A 25,444-nucleotide genomic window follows, 5' to 3' on the forward strand; every position below is an offset into this window, starting at 1 on the left:
CTGAATTCCACCAAACAAGTATCTTGACTGCGTAGTGTGGTGGCCCCGGTACACAATTTGGTACCGAGGCCACAATATAATTAAAAAACCCTCCACGTGTCGGAATTCCACCAAACAAGTATCTGGACTGCATAGTGGGGTGGCCCCGGTACCCAATTTGATACCGGGGCCACAATACCTCCTCAAAACATGCTCCAGACAATTCGTCATTGACAGACCCCAGACAGACAGGGTCGTAGTGTTATTGTTTGACTTTGTAAACCCAAAAAAATGTCCCTGTTGCACTTGCACATAGTCGTGCAATGAAGACTGACTTTTTCATTTAAAGGCACGATCTTTAAAGTGTCAGAAAGAGAGAGAAGACACAGGAGAGGAGAGTTGTAGCTGGGGACCTGGGGTGGAAGCTCCCAGGCTCCCCCAGCATTGCCTGGAAGTCTGAGCGTGGTGACTGAGCCAGGGCAAGGAATGTGTGCCCTGGATGAGGGGGAGAACTCCATGCCACTATAGTGAACCCAAGAGAGAGGGGGACACTGCACATGGAAGAGGCCCTGGAGTGAGGGCTGCTACAAGAGGCATGGTAGCTGTAGTGTCAGATCCTGAGGCTGAGAGTACACAGAGTGACGTGTCAGAGCACAGGAGACATTATCCCCGCAGAGGAGGGATGAGCTGCAGTTGAGAGGTCTGTTGTTGAAATAGGACATGCACACTTTAACAAACCAATCATTTCAGCGACAGGGCCTACCAAACAACTTTGACTGAAATGATTGGTTTGTTTGGGCCCCCACACCAAAAAAGCTATTCATCTCTCCCTGTACAGACTAAACAGGCTCTACTGAGGCAAGATGTCGTCCTCATCCTCAACCTCTGATTCCTCTCCCCCTACAGTGTGTACTTCCTCCTCATCACACATTATCAATTCGTCCCCGCTGGACTCCACAACCACAGGTCCCTCTGTAGTATCTGGAGGGCAGTGCTGTACTTCATTGAGGAATTGATTATTCATTTTTATAAACATCATTTTTTCAACGTTGTGAGGAAGCAACCTCCTTCGCCGCTCACTGACCAGGTTCCCCGCTGCACTAAAAACTCTTTCCGAGTACACACTGGAGGGGGGACAACTCAGGTAAAATAGAGCCAGTTTGTACAGGGGCTTCCAAACTGCCTTTTTTTCCTGCCAGTAACAATATGGACTGTCTGACATGTCTACTTGGATGGTGTCAGCAAAGTAATCATCCACAATTTTTTCTATTGTGACAGCATCCAATGCAGCGAGAGTAGACATGTCTGCAATGGTTGGCAGGTCCTTCAGTCCGGACCAGATGTTATCAGCATCCCCGCCAGTGCCTCTTTTGGGAAAACTGAGCTTTTTCCTCGCAGCCATAGATGTGGAAGAAAATGAGGGTGGAGCTGTTGGCATGTCACGGTCCTCTTCAGAGGACAATCTCCTGACCAGCAGGTCTTTGCACCGCTGTAGATTTGTGTCCGCCGGAAACAGAGACACAACATACGCTTTAAACCGAGGATCGAGCACGGTGGCCAGAATGTATTCCTCTGACTTTAAAAGAGTGACCACCCTCGGATCCTGGCAAAGCGTACGAAGGGCTACATCCACAAGAGCTACATGCTTGCTGTAATCGCAATGGCTTACCAGCTCCTCCCTCACTTTCTCCAGCTGCTTCTGCAACAGCCTGATCAGGGGAATGACCTGACTCAAGCTGGCAGTGTCGGAACTGACTTCTCGTGTGGCAAGTTCAAATGGCTGCAGAACCTTGCACAACACGGAAATCAGTCTCCACTGCGCTTGACTCAGGCGCATCCCCACTCCTTTGCCTATGTCGTAGGTGGCTGTGTAGGCCTGAATGGCCTTTTGCTGCTCCTCCATCCTCTGCAGCATATAGAGGGTGGAGTTCCAGCGCGTCACAACCTCTTGTTTGAGGTGATGGCAGGGCAGGTTCAAGCTTTTTTGATGTGCCTCTAGTCTGCGGTAGGCACTGGCTGAATGCCGAAAGTGTCCAGCAATTTTGCGGGCCACCGCAAGCATCTCCTGCACACCCCTGTCACTCTTGAGGTAATGCTGCACCACCAAATTAATGGTGTGGGCAAAACATGGGACGTGCTGGAAATTGCCCATATTTAATGCCCGCACAATGTTACTGGCATTGTCTGACACCACAAATCCCCATGAGAGTCTAAGTGGGGTAAGCCACTGGGAGATAATTTCCCTCATTTTCTCTAATATGTTGGCAGCGTTGTGCCTCTTATTAAAGCCTGTAATGCACAATGTTGCCTGCCTTTGCATGAGCAGCCATTTTGTAGATGCTGCTACTGATGCAGCTGTTGCTGTTGCTGCGGAAGGGGATGCATCTACCCAGTGGGCTGTCACAGTCATATAGTCCTTCGTTTGCCCAGAACCACTTGTCCACATGTCCGTGGTTAAGTGGACAGTGGGTACAACCGCATTTTTAAGAGCACTGAGGACACTTGATCGTACTTCTCTGTACATTTTTGGTATCGCCTGCCTAGTGAAGTGGAATCTCGAGGGGATTTGGTACCGGGGACACAATACCTCCATCAACCCTCTAAATCCCACTCCACTGATGGCGGACACCGGGCGCACGTCTAACACCAACATTGCAGTTACAGCCGCAGTTATACGCTTTGCAATAGGGTGACTACTATCGTATTTGGTGGTCATGGCAAACGACTGTTGGACGGTCAATTGTTTGGTGAAAGACTTAGCGGTCTTACGACTTCCCCTCTGGGAAGATGACCGACTAACAGCAGCAACAGCAGCAGTGGCAGTAGTAGGCGTACCGCTGCAGGATTCCTCGGATGAATCCCGTATTGAGGAGGACTCAGTCTGGCTGGTGACTTGGGCTGCAGGACTGAATCTGATGGAGATTGTGGAGGAAGTTGACGAGGAGGGTGTTGCTGGTGTGTATCCAACTGGACCACGGGATTTAGGTGTCCCTGTACCGATGAGGGTCCTAGCCCCAGTTCCTGAACTAACCACTGAACTATGAAGGTTATTCAGGTGACGTATAAGGGAGGATGTTCCTAGGTGGGCAAGATCCTTACCCCTGCTTATTTGAGCTTTACATAAGCTACATATTGCCATACATTGGTTGTCTGGATTTGGATAAAAATAACTCCAGACCGAAGAGGTGCATTTTTTGGTCTTCTGACCAGGCATGACGATGGGCTTTTTCATCCCATGGACATCAGCTGTTTCCCCCCCTGGTGCCTCATTTACAATAACCACATCACCATCCTCATCATCAAGTTCCTCCACAGCGCCAGCTACATCATCAATAGCCTCCTCCCGAGCCACCTCTTCCCGTACAGTGATGGGAAGGTCAGGCTTGACAACCACCAACACCCTTGGACTCGCCTTGGGGATTTGTGATAATTTCTCTTTAGAAGGCAGAGTTGTTTGCTGTTTTGTTGCTGACAGCATAACTCTCTTCAATTTTTTGTAGGGGGGGGGAGGAGGAGGAGGGCTAAGATCCGTGGGTGAAGCTGAACCACTAGTCATGAACACGGGCCAGGGCCTAAGCCGTTCCTTGCCACTCCGTGTCGTAAATGGCATATTGGCAACTTTACGTTTCTCCTCAGATGATTTTAAGTTTCTCTTTTTGCTACTTTTTCTTAACTTGGGCTTTTTGGATTTTACATGCCCGGTACTACGAGATTGGGCATCGGGCTTGGAAGACGACGTTGATGGCATTTCATCGTCTATGTCATGACTAGTGGCAGCAGCTTCAGCATTAGGAGGAAGTGGGTCTTGATCTTTCCCTACTTTATCCTCCAAATTTTTGGTCTCCATTATATGTAGCACAAGATACTGCAGAATGTGTGAACTTGGTAATATTGCAGTACCAATGGACTTATAATGCTGGATTGGTTTTGCAAATTTGGTTATAATTATTATATATTTTTTTTTTTTTTTAATTTTTTATTTTTTTTTACTTTTTTTTTATTTTTTACAAACTTGGGAATAATGGGGAAATAACTATGCCCTTAGAAGCACAGAGCACAGGACACAGCACCACTGGACTGAACAGGACACGGCACAGGACCCAGCAGCACTACGGAACTCAGCAGGACAGAGCACAGGACACAGCACCACTGGACTGATACTGCAGAATGTGTAAACTTTGTAATATTGCAGTACCACTGGACTTTTACTGCTGAATGTGTGAACTTGGTAATATTGCAGTACCAATGGGCTTATACTGCAGGATTGGTTGTGAAAATTTTGTGGTAATTAAAAAATATTAAAGTAGTTTTTGGTATTTTATAAAAAAAACTTTTTTTTATTTTTTTAAACACAGGGGAATATTGGGGAAATAACTATGCCCTTAGAAGCACAGAGCACAGGACACAGCACCACTGGACTGAACAGGACACAGCACAGGACCCAGCAGCACCACTGACCTCAGAAGGACAGAGCACAGCACACAGCACCACTGGACTGATACTGCAGAACACAGCACAGCACAGCACAGCACAGCACAGCACTAAACAGCACAGCACAGCACAGCACAGCACAGCACAGCACAGCACTAAACAGCACAGAACTAAACAGCACAGAACTAAACAGCACAGAGGACCACCTAACACACCCTCCCTCTACCCTGATCAATGCCCGAGTGAAGATGGCGGCGACTAGCGGGGAATTTATAGGATCCGAGTATCGCGAGATCCGACAACGGGATTATGAGTCAGAGCCTCAGTTTCACTTTTGAATTTGGCGCCAATACCCGGATCTGTCTCGGATCCGACTCGGATCCGCAACGTTCGGGTGGGCTCGGATTTCAGAAATCCGAGCGCGCTCATCCCTAATTCTTGTATAGGGAAGAGCCCTGTGTAATTATAAAAAATCAAAATAGCAAAATTTCTGTTTTTCCCCCTGTTTCATTCATTCGGACTGTGCTGGTTCCACTGTGTCTCTCCAAGAGCTTTCACACCATTAAACCTTTGCATATACACATATTTATACATACCCTCCTGCAACTTTTACTAAATACATAGCTTTATTGTTCTACTTTTCGTGGTGTTTAACCATCTGTTTATATGAACAGTGTAAGTGGCCTATTTTTGCTTCCTCAGCATACAACACAAAGCTCTTAATTGTATCAAATACAGGGATCACGTCCCAGGCCAATGAGAATTAACAACTTGATTATATTATTACATGGCTGAAATGCACAGATGGAAGCCAAAGAGATAAAGCAAATGTTACAGGAGGACACATGGAAACAAATAATTTAAAGTCGCCAGAAGGCAAACAACCCCTTTAAATGTGTGTGGTCAGCTTAAATATCCTGTCTTGATGTCTCTTGTTCCAGTAACTCGATTAGGAAGGCTCAGATACCACACAACACCATCTTTGCTGAAAGCAAGGTAACAAAACCACATATAGACCGACTAAAGGTTCATAGTTACAAGTTTCATCCAACGTGCGGTGAGTCCAGCCACCGCTGTAATCCACAGATCATGACAGATGCTGCGGCTGTGCTCACCGCACCTCCCTCTGAGCGCAGTGGTCAGTAATGGACCACGGCTACAACCTCCCATGGGTATAAACCAAAAGAAAGAACTACTTCTGATCTCTTTTTTAGGGATATATATGTCAACGGTAAAATAAAATAAATATGTAATTGCGTACAAAATTTTCTCTAGACCATATACAATTATATACCATTTAAAGTACAACCACTTTTTGACGTTAATATGTATGAAAAGTTGCATATAACTGAGCTGAATAACAGACCTTATGTAACTGATTTGTTTATATAAGGTTTTTTTTACCTCTCTACAACAGGTTGGCATGATGGGGATGGGAACCTCTCTCATTGCATGGATGGCTATCCAGGGGGGTCTTCCTCTCAGGAAATTCATGCACCCCCGGAACCTGTGCAAATAACCTTCTGCCCCTTTCGTATGACTCAGCATATGTTTGGGACTGCCCCTCTGCACAGGCACTGTTGGATGACCTGAAACACAAACTTAAGGACAGTGTGCCCAGGACTTGCCTTTCATACCATTTGATATTTTATGTATTATTTCCTGGGACTCACACCATCTGGGCAATCCAGGAGGCCTGGAGCCTTATGAACTGTAAAGGTAAACTTACCTTCACAAGCCATCACTGCTTTAAATTTTCCCTGCAAAGTCGTCGATTTCTGGCGACTTGCAGAAATCGGAGTTTCATACATTTGCACCTTGGTGTAGAGTTTCCAGTTTACTTTTAGTATTTCTCAAGACAGCAATGTCCTCCGAATGCTATCGACATATTCCTCAGGATCGGCATAGTTTGGGGGTGCCCACAGGAAAAAATGACTTTTTTTTACCTTTTTATGTTTTTTTCAAGGTTTTTTTTCTTCTATACTTTTTTACTTTTTTATTTTAAAAATTACTTTTTCTTTTTAAATTAATCTAGAACTGGGAACCAAAGTCTGGGTGTCCAGTTCCCGTGTGCATGCGCGACCCTTGCCTCATCTTCTGATATGTCCCAAGAGTCTTATAGGTGCCCCTTGGTGTGGTACATTGTGCTTCTATTGCCCCTATACTGCTTGAGATATTTAAATCCCTGGAAAATGCTGATAGATTTTAGCCCCAGAGGCTAAAATCTGCCAGCCAGCCCCTGGTTTCCCCCTGTCTTTCTCCCTGATACCCACAAGCTCCACAGTTCATGAGTGCACATGATAGGTGTGTTAGTAACTTTTCTTGATTATGTTTTAAATTGGGAGGTACGCCTGTTATTTTCCCTGGAAGCCCTGAAGTGAGCAAATCCGTTCAGCTATTGTTTTTGCCGTTTTAGTGATTAGCTTAATATTTTATCTTTTATTATACTGATTGCTTTGCTGTATTGAATAAACACATTGTAATGCAATGCGATTATTAATAATTGAATGCAAAATTATGTTTTGTAGAATAGCTATATCTTTTTTACATATCACTCTCTCTGCATCTTACTGTATTAATGTACATCGACATTAGACAAAAAACAACAAAACATTAGGGCTGCAACTGATATATATTTGTTATATATGTGCCATTTTAATAATAATGGCATCAAGTACTGTGATATCAGCCTGTATAAAACTCTGTACATTCTTCATCCAAGCTCGGAAATCTCATAGCTAAGCAGGACCATGCTTACAAGCGAGGAAAATCATTGCACCTCTCAGTTTTGGCTTGTTGGTTTGTTACATGGCAAGAGACAAGTACGAATGAACTTACAAACCAACCATACCTCAGGCTGTTCGGTCAATCGCACTACAAATACTTGACATTCCATGAGGAACCTATATGTAAAGCATTAACAGCTGGCCTTGAACATACCGCGCTGGTGGGATGTGTGTTAGTAGTCTGTTCTGCACCTGATGCAATTTGTTTAGCGAGAGTGATGTCTAGAAATGCTCCAAGTGATCCCAGCAATGTTCATTGACTGTAACATGAATGACCTAAACATCTTTACTAACGAAGACACAGTATCTGGCACTGCATGCCTGTAAATAAATACAGTTTCACTGCATCTGCGTTACTTTGCAGTGTTCTTTGGCCACTGGGTGTGTCCAGGGAATGTTTTATAACCTCTTTATTGCATACTCTTTCCTTGCCATTTTAGCACTCAGCTCTCAACTGACCATTAAAGGGTTTGTCTACTTTCAGATTATTTTAATTTTTGGCTTCCCACAACTTTGACTAAATATGTTGCTTTATCCGTCTGGATTCCTTCTGTTATTTTTAGTCATGTATTAATACTATCAGACTGTGTTGTCTATGTTCATTGCACTAGAGTAGGATACAGCTCTTGTTTGCTCTCCGCACTAAATTGTATACAACGCATGACGCAGCAGGGGCTAGGCCACGCAAATCGCGTTGTCACACACATCAAACTTGTTCTTTGGCCCTCCCATCATTCAGTATGGGATTCATATGGAAAAAGCTCTTATTTCATGTCATGCTAAAACTTTTGCGTAAATGTACAGTTTGATGGGATAGCTCATGGATTTTTATTCCAAGACGTATCCAGGAATACAAAGGTTTGCATCAGAGGGGTTGAGTGAATTGGGAATATTGATTGCAGAGTATGGATTAGGCCTATGTGTGTGCCTACTTTTGCAAAGTGTTTAATCATGCAGGAAAACATTACTTAAATGAGGGGGTGCAGTGGGGGTGGAGAAGTTGCCTCCCTGCTTTGCAGATGCAACTGATCAGTACTATAATAAATCCAAGTGTTTCCTCCGGGAAGGGGCACTGCATAAAAATACAGTAAAAACAAATAATTATAATAAAAATATTAATAAATGAATGAATTAATGAAATAAGCCCTTTCCTCCTGCAGTGACATGATTATTGAGGAACACCACTCCCACTGTGTAAGGACTAACCCAAGTATTTTTTACGCCAACGTTTATTTGTTTGCTCTTGGCAACACGTGAATGGACCTACGACTCCTTAATTCTCAAGCCTGCCTTCCCACCCATAACACCTACAACATTGATATTATTATTAGTAACTTTTACTTATAAGGCACCACAAAGGCTCCGCAGCGCCATACATAAAGCATAGGAAAAACAGAACTCAGCATACAGGGCAGTACAAACAACAGACACAAAGTGCATTTAAAATCAATTGAGCTGGGAACAGGTGTGCAGGGCAAAGGGGTATAGGTGAATTACAGAACAAAGAGAAAATACAAAGGGGGTGGAGGAGAGGTGGGAGTGGACTGAGGCTGTGCCCAGCAATGTGAGCGCAATGACAGGATCAGGGCAATGATGGAGATGCAAAGGTAAGGGACAAGAGGAGAACCAAGGGCAGGGGCCAAAGGCTAGGCTGCAAAAAAGGGGCTGGGGAGCCGAAGGCAAGGTGAACAGGAGGAGGAGGACAACATGATAGAACCCTGCTCAAGGGAGCTTACAATCTAAAGGGGAGGGGCGGACTGACAAGAATCACAAAGTGGGAAGCCAGGGTGAGGGACTAGAACTCAGAAGGGAGAGGTGAACAAGAGCGGATAGTAAGAAGAACGGAGGAGGAATAAAGGTGAGGTATACCACGGTTATTGAAGAAGGATGGTGACGAGGGGTATAGGAGTTAAGAGGAGAGGTTAGATAGAGGAAAGGTGGGCTTTCCTGAACAGATGAGGTTTAATAGAGCGTTTGAAGTTTTGCAGGCTAGGGGATAGCCTGATAGAACAAGGGGGATCATTGCAGGGAAGGGAGAGATCTTTAATGTGGGAGACGTGCTAACCAGATGGGAGGTGAGGCGGCGGTCACTAGCTGACTGTAAGGGTGAGAAGGAGTATGAACGGAGATGAGGTTGGAGACGTAAGGAGCAGTGGAGTTAGAGCATTATAGGTGAGGGTGAGGAGTTTGAATAGGATTCTGTGACGGAGGAGGAGCCAGTGCAGCGCGTGACAGAGAGAGGAGGCAGAATGTCAAGAGAGGAAGATTAGTTGGGCTGCAGCGTTGAGTACAGAGTATGGATAATAGGATTATTACCATTTTCCCACCAACAATTCTTCACATGCCAAATGCTCAAATCCACTGTACTTCTTACATTGAAGTACTAAAGCAAAGACCTAAACTGTATATAAACAGCCTGACAAGCGGCTGGCCCACTGAAGACACAACATTTCCTTGCCAGCAAAGGCTGTACTTTAGTGGGAAAAGAAATCACATTTCCAGGCCCACTTCAACCAATGCAATGAAAACATTCAAACACACAAAATTGATGTATTTAATACAGACATTCCTGATGTCTCCTCAATGATTTATTTAAGACATAGCTTGTGGAGTAGTGCTATTATTTTGCAATACAATCTTTCTTTAAATAGGTTTCTCCAGTCAAATGAATAACAAATTACAGTAAATCACTTGCAGTTACCTATCAGGTGATTCCAACGGTAGCTGACAGAAACACAGACACTGCTCACCGCACAGCATCAGTCATTGGATAAGTAAGAACGCATAAAAATTTGCCATTATGAGTAGTGGGGGAGGGGGAGCTAGAAACATCTGAGAGGGGGGAAACCATTAATTTGCCTGAATAACCCCTTTAAAGTGCACCTGTCATGCAGTTTTCAAAACTCTACTAGTACAAACTGAGTAAAAGCCTAAGGTTAATGTAAATTTATTAACACAGATACCATTCTTGAAAAAAAATCAGCTATAAAACTGCTCCCCTATCTTTCATGACACAAATAAATAGCTGCTGGTGAGAGTATAAGTATGACACAGAGTTCATGTGATCATTCGGAGCCAATGTACTGAAAGCTGGCATCTTGATGATGTCACAGGATGTTTGTCAGGAGCACAATGAGCATGCTGAATGCCAGTACATGGGCTGTTCCCATTCTTATTAATACTCATGAATATTCAAAGCTGCCCAGAACATAGCTAACTTTATTGACAACATAAGAAAGTTGAATACACTATGACCCACAGTAAATGTGACAACTGTCTAGTTATGTGTTATTTGCTCAGATATCTCTTTAGTGTGTGGTTGCGAACAATAGATCTCCTTTAAGTGAAATGACACATAGGCAACGTACAATAGTTGAAATGAATGATATGTTTTGCAGGCAACAAGTTTATATCTAGTTCAATCATATTTGATATCAATTTGCAATCTGAAATCAGTCGACCATTTGTCCCACACACACAAAACCAAAACAATCATATGGCACAGGATAGCTATACAAGAAGATATTGTCTTCTGTTGTAGAGATTTGCTAGGATATCATCTTGGATTTTGTCATTATTCTTTTTTATGAATACTGAAATCTGTAAGAATAAAAATGCAAACTAAACTCGATGACAACTAGAATATTTATAATCTGCAGCTAAATGGAAATACTATAATCCTCCACAACCAGCTGCAGAAAACAGATGTTTTTATATAGAAATGGAGCAGATGGTATTATTATTCTTTATTGGAATACTGTCGTATGGGACATTTATGAGAATTTTACTGCAATTCCCACCAAACTCAGAGATGAATCAGCTCCAATTCTGATAAAATAATGGTTTCTATGAGGGGGGAATAGTAACAATCAGAACCACAAAAAAGATACAAAATCAAGAACAATGCCAAGTATATAACCTCAAACAAAGTGTTTACAATGCCACATTAATCCCTGGCATATTTGAATGATTTGCACCACTGTTTTACTGCCCATCACGGTCTAATTAAACATGTTATCACTGCACTGTGAAAGTTTCATATTCAGAGGTTTCAGCTTATGCGTTGGTTGTATCATTGTGTTCATTGTGTTCCCCAGTTGGGGTTAGAGCAAGGCATTAAAGACAGTAGCCCTGGGCACCTCTGATAGCCGCAATAAAGCCAGAATTAGTAAATTGATAGGTAGCTGCTGGTTTAAACTGACATTTCTGGCTTGGATGCCAACTTCTTGTCCAATTTACGCAGTTGGAAATTTTCTACTGGTTCTCAGGAATTCAATCTTGTAGATTGGTGGCACAGTGGTTAGCACTGCTGTCTCACAGAGCCACAGTCAAGGGTTCCATTCCGACTAGGGCCCTATCTGTGTTGCCTTTGTATGTTCTCCATGTGTTAGAGCGAGTTTCCTCTGGGTGCTCCAGTTTCCTCCCACACGCCCAACATACTGCTGGGTTGGTTGAATTTGGACAAATTTAACGTTAGAGAATTTAGACTGTAATCTACACTGGGACAAGGACTGATGTGGATAATTAAACATTTTCTGTGTAATATGTTGGTGCTATACACATAAAGGTTAGTAATAAAAAATATATAATAAAGAGTCTATTCTTTGTCATAATAGCTATTACTTTGTGTACATAGAAAACTACATTCATAAACAAATAAAATGAGTCACAGATAACTACTTACAATTAGTAATATGGAAATGAAAAATGGCAGAAACAGAATTGTGAGACAAATATTTTTGGTGTAGGATGAAAGGCTACATATATTTCCTCAGGGCAGAACTTATCTTTCCCAGCAATCACAAGATCCAAAGAAAATCCACGGATTTCAGCAAGTAAACAAAATACCATGGAGGTATTACTTAGCACGACAACCACAGAAAACCTGGTGTTGTCCATAGCAACCAAACAGTCTCTAATACATTCTACTCTGCATTCTTCCTAACAAATCACCTGTCGGGATGGAATGTTTAACAATACAGCTTCACCCACAGAAAAACTCGATGACAGGAACAGATGAGGGCTGATTAAAGGAATATTATACTTATAAAAAAAGCATTATTTTGTAATCTTTATTAGGAGAAGGATTCTCCCATGGCAATGCCTTCTTCAAAGTTTATTTTGGCCAGTAGGGCAGAGGTGTCAAAATTTACATTTTTTATGGATAAGACCAATTAGATTCTAGTTATCATTTTGTACAGTGTACTAAATAAATGACGGCTAGAATCTGATTGGTTGCTATAGGCAACATCTCCACTTTTTCAAACCCGCAGCGTAATAAATTTACCCCTAGGTCACAATTTGTGTCCATAATTTTTACCTTTACGTTCAGGTTTCAAAATTGCGTCTTACTCTTAGTGAGGCCCACAGTGTCTCCAAATCATCGGTATAATACGTGTGTGTAGTATTATAATATAAGGAGCATGTCAGATTATTACTGACCCATACTTGTTTCTTATTGGCGGATTCAAATGTTGCCACATTTTTACTGACTGTCACTAAATTGGCTGAGGTCGGCCATCCTGAGCTAGGTAAACTGATCTACTTATGTGTATAGCTGGTATTTAATTTTGTCAATGCAGAAGGAAGAATGACTACACTCAGGTTAAAAAAAAGAGCTTCACCCAAATGTAATTTCCTAGTAATTAAATCCCCTCCTGCAATGCCTCTCATAAAACTGACTGACTCTCCTTAATGATATCCTTTTACAAATCAAGGTGTTCCCATAAACTTATGCCAAATGGTGGAAAGGAAGTTGATAGCTGAAATGAGTTACCAGGTTCTATCTACAATCTCTGCAATGTTCTGTACTGTTGGCTATTTGAGTTACAATTAATGCTTCTGTATTGACCTTATCAGCCATCTATTCAAGATAGATAGATAGATAGATAGATAGATAGATAGATAGATAGATAGAGGGGCAGGCTGGGCTGGGGGTCAGGGCCGGTCCCACAGTGGGTTATTTTGGGCTCTGTGACTGGGCCACCTGCATTTTTTCTTCTTTAAAACAGGCTGCTGAGTCAAGACTTGCCCACCGGGCTAAAATTTGCCAGCCCTCCCCTGGATAGATAGATAGATAGATAGATAGATAGATAGATAGATAGATAGATAGATAGATAGATAGATATACTATCGCCACTACTCCGAACACCTTCATTGTAAAACTATCGAATCAAATTTCGTCGGTTGAAATCTTCAAGGATTAAGTTATCAATGACTTGGATGTAACTGTCAACATTTCAAAAATAATTAGCAGCTAAAATATCATCCAACTCCATCCAGTGGACTCCCCGGGTCAAAGTTCTGCACGGGAGATCCGACTGAGGCCCTAACCCCCCTAAAACCTGGCCAGGATCCAACTGCACCACCTCGCATTGGTTTCATCCTAATCAGTGCAGGAGTGTCTGAATGCATAACCAGACAAACAAACAGAACAATAATTTTTATAAATAAGATATATATGAAAACTCAGTGGTTGAAGTGGTGGTAAGGGCATTTATAAGCGGCGGTATGGAAAACGTAAGTGAATTGCATTTGATAATTTTACAATGAAAGCCGTAAGAAAAATAGCAGTATCAAAATGGTGAAAAAATGCAAAGACCTGTAACCTTTTAATGCATAAGGCAAAATGTAAAAAATCCCTATTGTATGTGGAAACACCTGTTGTCGCCAGCAATAGCGCTTTTGTCCCTTTGCTAAATCTAAATTGAGCAATAGTCGCCAAAAGGAGGAAACGCCTAGAAGGGGCCTATTTTAACAAGTTATATTATGATGGCAGCCCTGTTTGCTAGTTGAGGTTTTTGCCTCATCTTCAGTTGCTAGAGAGTGACTGATAGGAGGCTGTGATGACAATGATCACTCACACGTTGCCTAAAAAGAGCTGTAATGGAAGGTAAGGCTGAGGTTAATCACTGCACTATATCTCTATGATTTATATAGATAAAATTGACACTTTTTGGATTTAGTTGTCCTTTAAAGGTAATAATTAGTCTGGGCATAATTTCCTTTTCAGAATATAACATGCTTGAAATTGCACGTCCCTTGTCAGGAGAGGAGGGAGGTGGTAAGAGGAGGGAGAGGAACATTTTCTTACAATATTTTATTCCTGGCTTGTTGGAGTACTAAATTACCAGAGTAGTCCATACATACAGTATATCTATGTGATTTCTATGTATACAGCGCTCCAGTGGGACTTCAGAAGTTGGACACTTTTATTAGAACTAAGTGCATATTCCTTGCTGAATTCTATTTCTAGACCCATGGAACATATCCCAGTGTCAGCCTTCTGATCTCCAAAGCTAATGAAACACACACACATAATGATTTAATCACTCTCTGCAGTCTGCTGTTTACATACATTATGCTCAATGTATGCTGGTATTTAATGAAATACACACGCTGATGAAAATCTATGTGTCCCCACTAGGAATGTTGATCGAAACTACAAAAAGGCCTCGCAGATGAGCTACATGTTCCAGCCGCAAACTTTCATGTAGCCGAAAAGATTATCATGCCAAACACAGGGAGACACTCAGATTTCCTATTTGCTAAAATCACATGTAATAGATTAAACACCCCCAGAATATCAGGATGAGGGTCTCTTAGACTCACAAGAGGTTACTGTGAGACCATGGACTTTGAACAGATAACTAGGACAAATGCCATTGCAGTTGCAAAGACTGCTTCAGTTTCGGTGGCTAGTCATTGAGATGCAACAAATACCCTGTTGTCTACACAGCTGCTTCAGTGGTCAGGAAGAGTGTGTGGGCAGTTTCCATTGCAATCCCACTGGATTGGATAATTGGAATATGGTAGTCAGATTGGATGTATTCAATTTGTAGTGTGGACTAATTGCTCATATGTCCAACATCATCAGCTATTTATATAGCACCACTAATTCTGCAGCGCTCTACAGAGAACTCACTTACATCAGTCCCTGCCCCATTGGAGCTTACAGTCTAAATTCCCTAACATATACTCACAGACCAAGAGAGACCCAATTTAACAGCAGCCAAGTAATCTACTAGTATCTTTTTGGAGTGTGGGAGTAAACCAGAGGACCAGAGGGAACCCACTGGGAGAACATACAAGCTCCACACAGATAAGACCATGGTCGGGAATTGAACTATTGACCCTAGTGCTGTGAGGGAGAAGTCCTAACCGCTAAACCACCGTGCTGCCCTACATGCACAATTTGTGTGGCTATCGTTATCTCACCATACAATACTGCTCTATCTCAACTGCATGATATGTGATGCCTTTACATATATGCTCAGGGTATTTTCACTATGTAAGTGGAAGAAATATAAATGTGAACAAGTGTAGGAATCAACAAAGGATATATAAACTGAGTTGCACAGTCTGACGGGAGCCTCACATCTCTACTCTGTGCTGTTGGGAGACCTTGCTTCTTTCACTATATAAAGCAAAGTCTCTGGTTTACTTCTTGCCTACATTCCCCTCTCCACATCACGATACGGCTCCTGTAACATGCAGCCCGCTCCTCACTAACACAATGACAGTGTAAGTTTTCTCTCATATGATAACAGATGACCTTTTCCAGATTCAATGGAGGTGACTGCTCAACTGAACTCGCAGGAAAAGTGCAGGGTTCGGCGAGCAGGAATGTTTTGTGCGCAACTTTGAGAAAGGCTGATTCACCCTGAGTTTTTGTCTTATCTACCGTGGAACTACAGGTTCCCTCCCAATCAGAGGCTGCCAAGGCATGCTGGAAGATGTAGTTCTCAGCAAATAGTACAACAGACACAGACACATATTTAAAATAAAATTGAATTGACTAAAACATTCGAAAATATCCTTGTTTAACACTTCTTCTTCTCTCTTCGTTCTTCATAGTAATCTAAAGGAAAATTTTAGATTTTAAATTATATAGTATATCTAACTATATAGGCTATTTATATTCTGTTCCGGCGAAGCAACAAGTAACTCTTACCGCTTTGGGCCTGTATTAAGAGGGCGGATGAGTAACACCAGCTATAAAAAAATGAATATGGTAATTATTGCTGCGAGGTGCATCGGTAAAAATCTTTTTGCAATTTTCTTTACATTTTTAGTAAACAGTCACTTTTGCAAGGTGCTTCTATCCAAACAGTCTGAACTGGGGAAGAAATCTGCCAGGCCAAGTTGTTTAAATAAAGTCGGGGAAATATATAGATTTTTTTTGTAATAATAACAGTGGTTTTAGTTTACAAAAATATATAACATATACATTAATTATGGATTAAGTGGGATTCAAGAACACTTGTGCATGAAACCCACTGTCCCTCTATTCCTGCCCCCCCATATAGTAGTGAGTAACTTCTGTCAATAACAATTAATTGCACGTAAGTAAAAGTTGGCTGGGTACACACTACAGAAGACTTCTCCCGATGCGATATCTTTAACGATTTTACCAACGACTGAAAGCCCCGATCAGCTGCCGATTCATGTGTACACATTATACACGTTTTACAAGATTTACCTTCAGATCTGTGTTCTACCTCTGTCATAACCATTTGCTGAATGGAGATCTGCCTACACTGCTGCCCGTGAGTGCATACACACTTCAGAATTTGCCTGACATTGCTCCATCGTTTATAGAGATTTTAGTCCGGTTATAAAATCAAATCAAACAATACGATGTGCTTTGGTACAATAAAAACATGATCGTGGGAGCGTACACACTAATGCAATATCGAGCCTAACAGTTGTTTATCGTGTGATTGGCCCGATAATCGGGTGAAAAACCTGCAGTGTGTACCCAGCTTAACAAGCGCAATGAAAATTAATCAGACGTTTCGCTCCTATCCTATACTTTTTATGGAGAAATCACAACCAAAACATTTGCTAGCAAAGTGAGAAAAGATGAAAAATGTAATGGCCTGAAGCTAAAAAATATATCATGTTTTCACGTGTGAAGTATTATCAAACAGGAAAACAGGGAATTATGTTCATGCAATCAGATGTGTGCTTTCTAGCGTGCAATGTATGTACAGTATATTCATGAGGCTACCGTGCAGTAGGCTTAAACACACAAATGCAGATAAAACACTGTTTACTAAACAAAGCTACTAAGTCGGCGGTACCCAAAGTGTGCTCCCCTGGGAGCCGTGGCGCTGTCATAGGGGTGCCACTGGGACAGGAAATTTAAAAAAAATACTTACAAAACCAGCGGCGCCCGGGACCCAGTATCCTCCTCTCTCCTGTCGCTTACCCGACATTCAGTGACAAGCGACTGGAGAGAGTTAGATACTGGGTCCCGGGAGCTGCCGGATTGGTAAGAAAACAGAAGAAAAGATAGAAAAAAGAAGGCCAAGTATGGTAAGTAAAGAAAGGGGAGGGGAAATGGTGATAGTAAACAGCAATGGAGGGGCAAAAGAATGAAGGAGGGGGCAGAGTGAGGATGAAGAGGGGCAGAGTAAGGATGAAGGAGGGCACAGAGTGTGTGGATGAAGGAGGGCGCAGAGTGTGTGGATGAAGGAGGGCACAGAATGTGTGGATGAAGGAGGACACAGAGTATGTGGATGAAGGAGGGTGCAGAGTGTGTGGATGAAGGAGGGCACAGAGTGTGTGGATGAAGGAGGGGCGCAGAGTGTGTGGATGAAGGAGAGCACAGAGTGTGTGGATGAAGGAGGGCGCAGAGTGTGTGGATGAAGGAGGGCGCAGAGTGTGTGGATGAAGGAGGGCGCAGAGTGTGTGGATGAAGGAGGGCGCAGAGTGTGTGGATGAAGGAGGGGCACAGAGTGTGTGTGGATAAAGGAGGGCGCAGAGTTTGTGGATGAAGGAGGGCACAGAGTGTGTGGATGAAGGAGGGCGCAGAGTGTGTGGATGAAGGAGGGGGCAGAGTGTGTGGATGAAGGAGGGCGCAGAGTGTGTGGATGAAGGAGGGCACACAGTGTGTGGATGAAGGATGGGCACAGAGTGTGTGGATGAAGGAGGGCACAGAGTGTGTGGATGAAGGAGGGGCACAGAGTGTGTGGATGAAGGAGGGCGCAGAGTGTGTGGATGAAGGAGGGCGCAGAGTGTGTGGATGAAGGAGGGGGCAGAGTGTGTGGATGAAGGAGGGGCACAGAGTGTGAGGATGAAGAAGGGCGCAGTGTGTGGATGAAGGAGGGGGCAGAGTGTGTGGATGAAGGAGGGCGCAGAGTGTGTGGATGAAGGAGGGCACACAGTGTGTGGATGAAGGAGGGGGCAGAGTGTGTGGATGAAGGAGGGGCACAGAGTGTGAGGATGAAGGATGGGCACAGAGTGTGTGGATGAAGGAGGGCACAGAGTGTGTGGATGAAGGAGGGGGCAGAGTGTGTGGATGAAGGAGGGGCACAGAGTGTGAGGATGAAGGATGGGCACAGAGTGTGTGGATGAAGGAGGGCACAGAGTGTGTGGATGAAGGAGGGGCACAGAGTGTGTGGATGAAGGAGGGCGCAGAGTGTGTGGATGAAGGAGGGCGCAGAGTGTGTGGATGAAGGAGGGGGCAGAGTGTGTGGATGAAGGAGGGGCACAGAGTGTGAGGATGAAGAAGGGCGCAGTGTGTGGATGAAGGAGGGGCACAGAGTGTGTGGATGAAGGAGGGGGCACAGTGTGAGGATGAAGGAGGGCGCAGAGTGTGTGGATGAAGGAGGGGGCAGAGTGTGTGGATGAAGGAGGGGCACAGAGTGTGAGGATGAAGAAGGGCGCAGTGTGTGGATGAAGGAGGGGGCAGAGTGTGTGGATGAAGGAGGGGCACAGAGTGTGAGGATGAAGAAGGGCGCAGTGTGTGGATGAAGGAGGGCGCAGAGTGTGTGGATGAAGTGGGCACAGAGTGTGTGGATGAAGGAGGGGGCAGAGTGTGTGGATGAAGGAGGGGCACAGAGTGTGTGGATGAAGGAGGGCACAGAGTGTGTGGATGAAGGAGGGCGCAGAGTGTGTGGATGAAGGAGGGGGCAGAGTGTGTGGATGAAGGAGGGGCACAGAGTGTGAGGATGAAGAAGGGCGCAGTGTGTGGATGAAGGAGGGGCACAGAGTGTGTGGATGAAGGGGCACAGTGTGATGATTTTTGTACATGTTGTTGTTTTATTTTGTTTGATCTTATTCATCTGAATATTAGCTGTAAATTATTCTTTGACAGAAATATAATTGAAAAAAATATATAAAAATATTATTTTCCCTTGGATTTATGTGTATTATTTTTGCAAACAACTTACTAAGTATTTCTGTCCTGACCTAAATACTTATTACGTTATTTTGACCCAACTACTTATAAAACAGGACTGCTCTGTAATTATTTTGGAGGGGTGCCTAAAAATTATGGAGACTCTAAGGGTGCCGCAAACTGAAAAAGTTTGGGAACCACTGTACTAAGTATTAAAACATGAGTAGAAGACAAGGTGTATATATATGGAATGTATGACACAGACATCTGCGTGAAGCCAGTTAAGGGTCAGGAAACCAACAAGATCAAAGGTAGAAGTGATTCACCACTGGACGATTACATCAAACAAACCTAGCAATTCTTGGACTGGGTCAAATCAGTGACAGATCAGAGTAATTACCAGATATACACTGTCCAAAAGAGTTTCCATGCACTAAATCTTATTAGGAATGTAATCAACATAAACTGAGTACATAAACACTGAAAAAAAGGAAACTCACACTGATAAGATAGTTGTAGGGATTAACATCAGAATATCCACTTTATTTCAATGGGTTTCCATGCTAAAATAAGATTTAGAGGCAGTGAAGTGGTGATGGAAGTAACTGAACTAGTTTTCCAAGAAGGGGGGGTTGCCAGAGAAAATAAAACCTCACTCAGGGGTGAGAGGAAAGGGAGAGACTGTGAGGTATCTGCAGAGTTTCCTTCTTTACAGCATTCAATCACAACCTGAAGAATAACATTTAATATGAAAAGTAAAATGTGAATGTTAATGTTTCTAAGCAGAATCATTTCAATTTATTTGATCCCATCACGAAGCACATCAAAATGTGCAACAAATATGTCTTGTATTTAATTCCTAAAATTGACATCTTTTAAATATCTTTTATTATATTAAATATAATTATTTTGCAATGTATTACGCGCAAACGGGCTTTCGTTATCTTTACAAACAATTGTTCATATTTTCTATAGTGCCTACTTTCATTATGTAGATAGGACTTATATAAACTCACTCACTGTTGCATCTGCTGTCTGCTGCACATATAGTGAATCAGTGACTCTCCAGTTGTGGCTGGCAAGGTATACTGGGATCTTACAGCAGCTGGAGAGCCACTGACTGCCTACCTCTGGACTACAGGAACATGTTTAGTCAACTGTAGCCAATTACCTTAAGGCATTGATGGCAACAGTGACACTCACTGGCTATAAGAAGGCACTACACCTAAATGTATTTACAAACAGACGCATTCTTTTTTGAATGGGCATTTTCCAAGCAATACAAGTTTCCTTCCTTTAGTGAATGAATAAACAGATAACTAATTTTTATTAACAAAATTATAAAACTGAATAAATGGTAACAACAAGGTAATATGTATGCACAAACAGTTCTAATTATTTTAATATAACTGGACAAGATTGTAAGCTTGCGAGCAGGGCCCTCTTACCTCTCTGTCTGTCTGTATTACCCAGTATTGTTTTATTAATGTTTGATCTCAATTGTAAAGAGCTACGGAATTTGCTGGCGCTAGATAGATAAATGTTGATCAAGATCCTGCTGTGTAACACTCAAGCCAATCAGCCAGATAATCTACAGCATCAATCGGGCACGATAACCACCCTAACAGGCCTATAGAGATTAATTACATTTCCCAACACATTCTCATATTTATTATAATTTATTTATATAGTGCCAAACATATTATGCAGTACTGAACAGATAATGTGTATTCGTACACATCAGTCCCTGCCCCATTGGAGCTTACAGTCTAAATTCCCTACCACACACATCAGGATACATGTGTCAGAAGCCAATTAACCTACTACTATGTTTGGAGGCTATGGGAGGTAACCCACACAAACAGACAAACTTCTTATAGGTCCCTGGTCAGAATCAAACTCAAAACATCAGCGTTGCAAGGCAGGAATGCTAACTTCTGTTCCAGTGGGATCATGACCACCACTGTGATCGTTTTCTGGCCATATATGCTACGATATTGGGACAACTGCCTGATAGCATGTGTGGTTAACATAGACAGTGGATAAGAAAAATACACTTAAATAATTATGGACACTCACTGATTATAGTTGCTTTTAAGATTGTTGCAAGCACCGTGGATCGAGTCATTTTTAAGATTGATGTTTTTAATTGATTTAGAGCAACTTATTTTTTATAGGCATGAGTTTCCAGTAACAGGAATTTCCTCTTTTATTACTACCACATGTAACTTTATACCATGCTTTTGAGCATTGTAGGGAAGACTATGAATGTGGTGAATTAGGATGTAGGAGACTGGTCCATGGTCTTGATCAAAGAAGAAAGTTAATGCGAATGGGAAGTCATGGAAACTGCAGGGAGAAGCTGAATAAGTTTAGACCAGAGGTCAAAACTTCTAAAAAGGAAAAGTGGAGGTGTTGCCCATAGCAACCAATCAGATTCTAGCTATCGTTTATCTTGTAGATTCTAGAAAACCCTAGAATCTGATAGGTTGCTGTGGTCAACACCTTTTAAAAAGGTTTTGATAAATCTACCGCTAAGCCTTTTCTGCACCGAAGACAGCTGCCACTTCTGCCCACCACTAATCCCAGTCCTGCTGTCTGCCTTGCAGTGTTCCCCATTGCTATAAACATCATTGCTCAGGATCACAAACAAATTCAGCTGTTACTATTATCTCTACGTTACAGTCACTGGGGTCTCCTCCTGCAGCCAGACCGGTCTGACATCTTCATAAATAAGCCAGTGCTAGAATATGGTTTCCTTATATACTGAACAGATGTCCCTCATATATGTGTGTGGTTTTCTATTTATTTATTTTTTGCACACAATACAATAAGATGAACAAAAATGCAATACATGCACTGTTATGTAATACACACTTTCAAGCACACAAAACTGACACCTATAATAAAGACAGACTCTGTCTCATTAATTTAAAGCATGAGTAATTAATATTTTAGGAGAAAAATGTAAAATAAAATGTTGAAATTTAATGAAGAGGGTGGTGCTAATTTAGTAATGGGTTGAAAGTGACATTTTAACTCTTTCCGCCATGCACATTTGCAGGTGTAGCTGCAAACCCAAAAACTTGTGTAATTTTCTGTGGACAGTTTCATGAATTGGCAGGTGGACACACACCTTGCAATACGCTTAGTTGATAAATTGGCACATATGCGCAAAAAAAGGAGCGCTTGTCTGCAAACACCCGCTTTTTCCCCTATAGTAAACAGACTTCTAAGAGTGGTTACACTGACCAAACATACAGGTCTATTTGTACATTATTTGATTAATTTATCAAGGTATAAATGCACTTTTTTTCTGAATTTTTTTGACAGAATATTGATTTGCCACTTTTTATGGCCTATTTGTCAGATATCACTGGTCAAAACATCACATAATTTATAATGTAGCTGTCTTATATCTGGTTACACTACAACTTGCACGAACTTTCATATGCACTTGAAGATTTTTGTAATGCCATAAAATCAAATTAAACTAATGAGGCTGATTTAACTAAATAGCCTGACAAGTTTGACTTGCACAATACTGTAGTCTTTAAATCGCTTTCAAACTACCTGACTGAATAAAACCCCTTTATACCATTACATCTTAGTTCTCATGCTTTATATAAATCTTCTGAAGAATAAGCCAAACTGTTATTTCCTTAAAAACACAGGCAAACTATGGTGTGCCCACAAGTCCCAGCATGTCTTGCCAGCCTGGGGCTGCTAAAGGGCACGCTGGGACTTGTAGTTCCACAACAGCTGGCGAGCCACAGCCTGCAATTAACGAAGCCTAGGCTCTTCATTTAGTCTGAACTACAGTTCCCAGTATGCACTGCAAACCAGCACCTGGTCTGGCAGCAAGACGGACCTAGGCTACAAGTTTCCTTGACACACACAGTAAATCTTGGTGTAGCACCCCAATGACATGTAAGCAAAGCATGCAAAGACTGTCTACTAACAGAGACAGCAGAACGGTGTTAAAGAATGGCATTGATCTTTGCACTATAACTCATTTCATTCACATCTGTCACAGTCTCTAGGAAGAAAGGATACAAGTATAGAGCAAAAGCCAGAGACTTTAACTGTCTGTCATGTGAAAGGTTTATTTACAAACTGGTCTGTATCAGTGCTTGCTCCATTACATATAAGGGTTGTCCAGAGATCAGTGCAATTTACAATATGGAATGTGCTTAATCTGGAAGTTGGTAGTAACAGAACTAATTTGCAATTTTATGGGCAAAAAAAAAGTGAACTAATGCTTTGTAAAACGCATAAATTAAACCAAAGCACTTAAGAGAAAAACAACATGATGTCCTATAAATATCCACACACTTTTGTTTATCAATAAACCACCCAATATCACTGCTTGTGAGGAGGCTGTGAAATGTGACTCCTGGATATACATTTAGGATCTGAGAAGACAACCTCCCCCCCAGCCCAAGTTCCTCTCACAACAAGTTCATACAAATATGTTAAAGATGGCGTCTCCCAAACTGCTAACATATGGGAGATATCAGCAGCTCACTAGACCTGCAGCCAGTGTCATTCCTGTCACAAATAGACCTGCTAAGAATGACTGTCAGTGACATCCTCTACAAATAGCTTTTACACAGGGGTGTGTTCCTGGTCCCTCTGCCTCCCATGTATGTCACACAAACTTTTAATTCCCTGCTATTTTCATACATACTTTCCACACAAGAGCAGCCCTTAGGGGGCAATGAGCCCTATTTACTCTGTCGTGTAGCTGACGGCTCTCTGCAGTCTATTTACAGGACACTATACAAACAAATTCATCTGCTGTCATCTCTTTCAAATATTTGTCTTATAAAAGAAGCAGTGCAATGATTTAAGCTGCAAGTAACGAGTTGCCACAAGTGGTGCATTTATCTTTAACCTCATCATAACCGTCAGGGATTGAATGACACAAGTCCTCTGAATGGACAGACAAGAGCCAGGGGGCTTGAAATCCACACTGCAGATAGTCACAGAGGTCCAGGGGCTTGCTGATCATTCTCCTTAAGGAGAAACCGGCTAATGAGCCAAGTCTACTGTAATCCTTTCTATACATGACAACTTAGCAGGCAGAGCAGTCTAGGGGGGCTTCCCATTAATTGTCTATAATGAGAATCCTGGTGGTCACAGAAGTCAAAGGGCTTAGGAGTTCCAGGGAGCTTGCAATCTATTTCTAGACACAGATTCCGGTACAACCGGAGGGGTTTGCAATCGATCCAGTGTCTGAGGTACACAGAGTATGTTCAAAATAGCAAACTGAGTGTACTAAATAGTGCTCATTATACAGATTATCAGATATAACTAAATGCACCCCCCCCCCCTTCCTAGCAAATTGTGATTGAACAATGGAATATACTAAACACTGACAAGTACAACATAAACGTATCCATGTACTTCCCTATGTTATTAGCTACTTACGTTTTTGCTGTGGGAGAGATGTATCCACTCCTTGTCCTTTGGGCTCCTAAATGCATTTGTCTGCATTTGTCCACACAGCGGAGATCTAATCGAAATCAGAAGCCAAGTGAGAGATTCAGGTAGTCACCGACACATCCACACCTCTGCATGGCCAGCAAACTCCCAGGACTGGCACCCATCAGTGACACATTGCACGTGGTTCCGACTGTGCTACAAGCTTGGGACAAGTCACAGAGGTCTCCGGGCCAAATGGGGACTGAAGTTTTAGGCAGATCAACTGCAGCCGTTCGGTTTTCAGTGCAGATTGTATGTAACTGGAAGAGAATCCTGCCCAGTGGTGTTAGATTTCAGCACACAGTGATTCCTGATGACATCAGCAGCTGCTGTATAGTATATGGCACTGTCTGTGTGTATGTGTGTATATATGTGTATGTGTGTTAAGCGTGTGTGTGTGTGTCACTGAAGCCCCGCCCATTCATCAAATACAGTAATCTTTGTGGACCATTTAGTAGCCAACATTGGAACAAGATACACTCAGGACAGGAAGTTGCTCAGTGTAGTCTGCGAGCAGATGTACATTCAGTATTGAAAATACAGCTTCTGTTTTGCAAGATTAAACCCACACACTGGACTGAGTGCAACATGTGATCAGCCTCTTCTAAATGGCACTTATTCTTCACTTAGAGGT

General features: G+C 42.4%; 1 protein-coding gene across 1 annotated transcript in view; it reads right to left on the reverse strand.

The window, feature by feature from the left end:
• The window catches only part of COL24A1 (collagen type XXIV alpha 1 chain), a 215,866-nt gene extending 190,683 nt beyond the window's left edge, over positions 1–25,183 (reverse strand). Inside the window, exon 1 of the mRNA XM_075182027.1 lies at positions 24,757–25,183. Within this exon, the coding sequence (XP_075038128.1) occupies positions 24,757–24,812 (56 nt within the window). The 5' untranslated portion in view covers positions 24,813–25,183. The remainder of the gene's footprint in view (positions 1–24,756) is intronic.
• Between the last annotated feature and the right edge of the window lie 261 nt (positions 25,184–25,444).

The sequence above is a fragment of the Mixophyes fleayi genome, chromosome 8 (assembly GCF_038048845.1).
Source record: "Mixophyes fleayi isolate aMixFle1 chromosome 8, aMixFle1.hap1, whole genome shotgun sequence".
NCBI lineage: Eukaryota > Metazoa > Chordata > Amphibia > Anura > Limnodynastidae > Mixophyes > Mixophyes fleayi.